The sequence below is a fragment of the Sturnira hondurensis genome, unplaced genomic scaffold, assembly GCF_014824575.4.
Source record: "Sturnira hondurensis isolate 20B ecotype Veracruz unplaced genomic scaffold, ASM1482457v3 Scaffold0004136, whole genome shotgun sequence".
NCBI lineage: Eukaryota > Metazoa > Chordata > Mammalia > Chiroptera > Phyllostomidae > Sturnira > Sturnira hondurensis.
In genome coordinates, this window is record NW_028076767.1 from 40,086,774 (window position 1) to 40,093,098 (window position 6,325).

At 35.5% G+C, this 6,325-nt stretch overlaps 1 protein-coding gene across 3 annotated transcripts in view; it reads left to right on the forward strand.

Annotated features, from left to right (window-relative positions):
- The window catches only part of LNPK (lunapark, ER junction formation factor), a 75,324-nt gene extending 71,161 nt beyond the window's left edge, over window positions 1-4,163 (forward strand). For 2 of the 3 annotated variants that reach the window (XM_037044406.1, XM_037044407.1), the window contains exon 13: window positions 3,157-4,163. In XM_037044406.1, coding sequence (XP_036900301.1) covers window positions 3,157-3,395 — 239 coding nt within the window. In that variant the 3' untranslated portion in view covers window positions 3,396-4,163. The remainder of the gene's footprint in view (window positions 1-3,156) is intronic. The other variant, XM_037044409.1, reaches the window with a different exon arrangement.
- Window positions 4,164-6,325: the final 2,162 nt, after the last annotated feature.

Genomic DNA, 6,325 nt, shown 5'->3' on the forward strand with positions numbered 1-6,325 from the left:
TTTAGAAATAGGTGAAATTGTTTTACCAGACTGTTATTTAATTTTCTTAGAAAATTATTCTCTGAAGAGCTAACCTAAAATCCTAAAGGCAAGTTGATGTTCTTACATGGTTTTGGATGTGTATGGCTTTAAGTGAGGCAGTGGGATTTTTACATTTACACTCAGTTTTATGATTCTGAGTTGTCTTGTTGAGTTGAGGCTTTCTCCAAACAACTAGAAGCCGATTTGGTAGGAAAAGTTTCTCTCTTAAGGTTATTGGGAGGGGTAGGAGTGGGGAATGGAACAAATTTCATGGGTCATTTTTGTTTTATCACATTGCAATGTATTGTCTTCTTGGCATTACAGATGCCAAAGTTGATTTTCAAAATTTTCTTACAGATGGAACTAGATCATTGAGGTAACTTCATTTTAGTTTTAGTCTAAAGTGGTGTGACTCCAAAGGCTGATTTCTTTTTTAGTATTGTGTGCCCAAATGTTGACATCTTCTGGAATATATTACCACCAAATTATTTTAAATTACAACTTCCCAGAAAAAAATTATTATCTTTATTAGACCAGGCAAACAATACTTTCCCATAGAAATAAGGTATCTTTGGAATAAGCTTAATGATATTATAAAGCTCTGTGGTCTAGTTATTGAACTGATAAGTACTTCTTTGTTCTTGGACACCTAGTTAGTTCATTTACATCTTGTTTGGGTGACTTGTCACAAAATAGCATTGGCATTCAAACAGTGAATATCTGTCATTTAGACTGGCCAATATCTGCATTATAGGCATCATGGCACATGCCAGTTTTTTGTAGTGTTATTGCTATTAAAATTTCTTTTCTATAAATTAACCTGGGAAAAGAGAAGTAGTCATTAACAAGTTTTTTTATTATGTTTAAGCCCTACCTATCATTTCACCAATTTTTGGTTTTCCATATCATCTCTGAAATACAACACAGTATTGGTGGTCAAACTTTGTGTATAATTCCACTTTCTAATTATCACAGCAAATGGTATTTTTTAGCATTCGTCTTTATCTTTATAGACATTTAAAAATTTAAGTATGGTAATTCTACTTTTTGTATTAACTGCATTTTCAAAGTCCAAGAACTTTAAAATCAAATGAATTCAAGTGGTGATGTATTTCTGAAATTAGTTCTGTCACAGAGCTTTGATATGATGAAGCATGAACTTTGAAAGCTCTCCTGCTCAGTGCTCAGGCAGTCTGCCTGGCAGTGTAGCAAACTGTGTGGGCCCATCTCTGTTCACTGAAACATGTTTATTGGTGAGTTGAGTTGTGTATTCTGAGCTTTTTATTTTTCTCATTTTGTGTGGCTTTATGGGTTTGTTTTAGAAGGGTTACTAAATCATAACAAATTGGAAGGTTCTTGGCAAGTAAGTATTGCTCTATGGCCAGAGTTGTGGAAAACCACGACTTAAAATTTTATCCTGGACTTAACATTCTATCCTGGATAAATTCTTTGAGGATAGAATTACAAATGTTTGGTAATTTCTGAAGTTTTCTACTGAAGAACTTCCTTGCCCACATAACAGGAATGATCTACATATGCACACGATTTCATTTGCAGTGTCTCCTTTCCCTTTGCACACTGGAACGTGCACATAACAAACTCAATAATTTATTGCCTTTTACCTTGGACTTTTTTTTTTAAGATTTGAAGTGTTAGAGCAATGCCATTTTAAGTTCCTTTTAAGGTAAAAATAGCATTTTTGTGACATTTGGTACAGTATAACTTGAGAACCATTCCTTACTACTTTTTGTGATTATATGAAATTTTCATATAGTAAAACCTCATTAACTTGGATGTTCCTAACTTCATCCTATATATAAAAATTGGAAAAAATTTGCAGTTAATTATATAAACTAGAGTCTAAAATATATGTTTATGGAAATAATCCTTTTAAAATATTTTTTGTTTTGGCAGAGAGTGTGTGAGGTATGTTTTGTATTTATTAAAACTAGTAGGATAAAACCATGAATTTATAAAACTTCCATATTAACCTGGGTGTGTATATATAGCACATGAGTTCTTTGTAAAACTATTAATTAAATTTATTTAGGAAAACATGCCTGCACACACACGTACATTGTACTATGTCAGTAACTGAACTAGCACTTTTGACTGATGTAGACTGGCCTCTCCTCCAGAAATTCTGGATCGGTGACACTTGTATATTATAAGGGATCTTCTGTGAGGGCAGATCTGTTTATTTGTTTAGCTGGTGTGGTTTAACCATGTTTTTGCTAGCAAGAATATTAGTTACTATTATTATAAAAACAAAACTGCTCCTGTCATTCCTTTCCCATTCTTTAAACTTTAAAGAATTATAGGGACTTTAATAAAATTGTCATTATTATTAAATTATTATGAAAGGATTTGAATTTAATTAAACTTAAAATTTTTCAGATAGAGACCAAAACCTTTGATTAGTTTCTGTTACAGAGACAGGGACAAAAGATCCTTCTGTTTCCCTCCCTAGCATTATAGATGTGAAGCATATTCAGACCCAGAGGTTTAAATGCTGAGGACTTCTCTTGCACAGAGGGATAAGGGGAGACTTGTCATGCCTTTGGGAAAGGTGGATCCTGACTTACTTCTAAGTCCTTGGATAATAGAGATGTAAATCAGTGTGGGGAGTAGCACTGCCTGTGTACATGCGAAGGGGCGTATTTATGCATTGCCCACAGGGTTACCTGGGCACAAGACACAGTTCCTTCAGGAAACATAACCCAAGAGTTAATACATTGGCTTTGTTTGCCGGGCTGTTGTCTTACAGCACATAATTCTGTTGCTGCATTGTTTGATTTGACATTCAACTTTCAAATATGTCTTCAGGAAAATTTCTAAATATTACGAAAGTTCCTAAATTTATGAAAATAGGGGGCTTTAGATAAAAATATGTTATGGATTTGTTTCCTTCAAATTGTTCTTTCCCTTCATTCATACAAATTCATGTATAATAAGCTATAGGAAGTTAAGTATGCATTTTAAGAGATTTTTTAAAAAGATTTTTAAAAGATTTAGATTTTACTGTTTCTTAGTTCATGTATGTGTGTGCTTATGTTGCGCACCTATCTTTTGCTTATCTCTTTTAGCAATTTAACATTCAGGTATTTCTGAAGTCTTGACTCCTTGTCTTTTCAGAATCTGTAGAAGAGCAAGATGTTTCTGATAGCACTACAGAGCAGACAGAGGACACAGTAACAGATACAGAGCAGACAAACAAAGGGGTTGAAAAAGCTCCTGAAACAGAGGAGCCAGAGGAGAAGCAAGAAGAGACCGAGAATGAGGAAATGTCAATGAATGAAGCCAAATCAACAGTTTCTGCAGCTGATTCTACTCCTAATCCTGAACTAAGTGGAGAATCTTTGATGACAATGTAGTAAATGCTTCCACGTGCCTTCAACTGGGTATTTGTAGTTTTGCTGATGTCAGTTACTGCTTTTTAGGTGGTGCTTTTTTTTTGATATGCTTGATATCATTTGAATTCAGATTGCCTAGCTATTTCAATATGTCAGAGCTATTATCTACTAAATATTAAAACTAAAAGCAAGTGATATCAGAGAAGTAAGATCCTTTTGAATGTACAAAGACCCACACTGTTTGGACAGCTTTTGGAATTTTTTTCCACTCTAAAAGCAAACAAACCTGATAGCATTCTTGTTTTCTATATGCATGACCTGTAAATATTATCCACTTTGACATAGGAAGAACTTTGGTTAGGAATAAGTTCTAATAGTGTTTGTTTTAAGGAATGAAACTCAATTAAGATTTTTAATACTTCATCATTAAAAATTGATAGAATTTTTATTCTCAAGGTATTTGCCAGGGGGAAAATGTCTATTTAGGCATTTACATTAAGCAGTATGAAAGTTTTAACTATAACTAGGCATTTGGTACGAATTCTTGGTAAAAAATGCAATTGAAGAATCAAGTGCAGTGTTTCTTTTTGATGTCTCTTATTTTGCAGCTGGGCCAAAGGCACATAATGTATATAATTAGCTTATGTTTACATATAACATACAGGAAATATTTCTGCCCTTTACTGTACTTGAATTCTGAGCATTATTTATACTTGTAAAATAATGATGATATTATAAGTGAATTTTGTGCTCTTGTGTGTATTTTGTTAAGGAAAATAAAGGTGATCTGGCAGTAATTTCTTTTTATTTTTACATTTACTTAAAAAATTTTTAAGTATATTTTATTGATTGTGCTATTATAGTTGTCCCAGTTTTCTCGCCCCTTTCTCCCCCTCTGCCCTGCATGCCACCCCCTACACTCCAGCATTGCCCCTCCACCTTAGTTCATGTTTGTGGGTTGTGTATATAAGTTCTTTGGCTTCTCCATTTCTTATATAGTATTCTTAACCTCCTCCTGTCTATTTTAGGCCTACCAATTATGCTTCTTATTCCCTGTACCCTTGCCCCCCCATTTTTCCCCTTTCACCCTCCCCACTGATAACCCTCTATGTGATCTCCATTTCTGTGATTCTGTTCCTATTCTAGTTGTTTGCTTGTTTTTTTTTGTTTGTTTGTTTTTTAGGTTCAGATGTCGATAGTTGTGTATGTTGTCATTTTATTGTTCATAGTTTTGCTCTTCTTTTTCTCAGATAAGTCCCTTTAACATTTCATATAATAAAGGCTTGGTGATGATGAACTCTTTAACTTGACCTTATCTGGGAAACACTTTATTTGCCTTTCCATTCTAAATGACAGCTTTGCTGGATAGAGTAATTTTGGATGTAGGTTCTTGTCTTTCATGACTTGGAATACTTCTTTCTAGCCTCTTCTTGCCTGTAAGGTTTCTTTTAAGAAATCAGCTGATAGTCTTATGGGCAATATTTATACATAATTCTCTCCTTTCCGCTTTCTGCTTTTAAGAGTCTCTCCTTATCTTTAATCTTGGTTAACTTAATTATGATGTGTCTTGGTGTATTTCTTCTCAGATTGAATTTTTTTGGGAGACTCTGAGTGTCCTGGACTTGCATGTCTATTTCTTTTGCCAGATTAGGGAAATTTTCCTTCATTATTTTGTTCATATAAGTTTTCAATTTCTTGGTTTTCCTCTTCTTCTTCCGGCACCCCTATAATTTGGATATTGGAATGCTTAAAGTTGTCCCAGAGGTTCCTCAGCCTTTCCTCATTTATTTGAATTCTTGTTTCTTCATCCTGTTCTGCTTGGGTGTTTACTTCTTCCTTTTGTTCCAAATCATTGCTCTGAGTCCCGGTTTCCTTCCTGTCACTGTTGGTTCACTGTGTATTTTGCATTATTTCATTTTCTATTGCCATCGTTTCTTCCTTCATTTTTCCACCAAATTTTAGTCATTTCTGTGAGCATGCTGAGTTCCAGTGTTTTGAACTCTGCATCTCATATGTTGTCTATTTTCTCATCACTTAGCTCTTTTTCTGGACCTTTGATCTGTTCTTTCACTTGAGCCATGTTCCTCTGTCTCAGTGCACCTGTTACATTGTAACCAGTGGAGCCTTAGGTACTTGAAGGGTTGGGGCAACCCTCATCCCTGTGTTGTGCTGTATATGGGGGAGAGGTCAGAGGGAACAGTGCCACTTGCTGTCTTGCTTGGTTCTTGTCCCACCTTCCATGACTTTCCTTGCTTCCCACAAGTGGATTGTGCCCTTTTAGGTGCTGATTGCTGGGTTGGTGGGTTTGCACACGTTCTAGGACGCTGTGGGTCTCCAACAAACTCTCCTGCAAGGCCAAGAGTTTCTCCCACTCCCTCAATCCCCACAGATTTTTACAGTCAGAGGTTTTGAGGCTTTATTTCCCCAAATTGAAACTTCAGGTTGTGTGCTCTGTCTCACTGCCCAGTTGTTCCTCCCAGCTTATCCGCATGTGACTGTTGGAAGTCATGTCTGCCAGCTGCTGCCTCCCCTGCCCCAGTTCCTCTTCTTGTTAAAAATCTAGACTTCTTCAGACAGACTCTTGGTGAATGACTTAGCTATCTGAAAAATTTTAGTAGGAAGAGCTCCAATACAATAAATCTATAGACACTACTGAGGGAAAATTATGAGGCTTTTATGGGGATTTGTTACCTTTTGAATTCAGAGAAGTAGTGACAATTAGAGATTCTAATCAGATTTGGTTTCTCTGATTCAGGAAAACCATAGGCCATTTGTAATTTTTAATTTTGAGAGATACAGAAGTTTTGTGAGAAAAAGAAGTTTGTTACTGATAGTTCATTCGATTTAATGTGTATTGAAGATTTACTGGGGCCCTAGCTTGTGTGGCTCAGTGCTTGAGCATTGGCCTGTGAACCAAAGGGTCACCTGTTTGATTCCCGGTCAGGGCACAT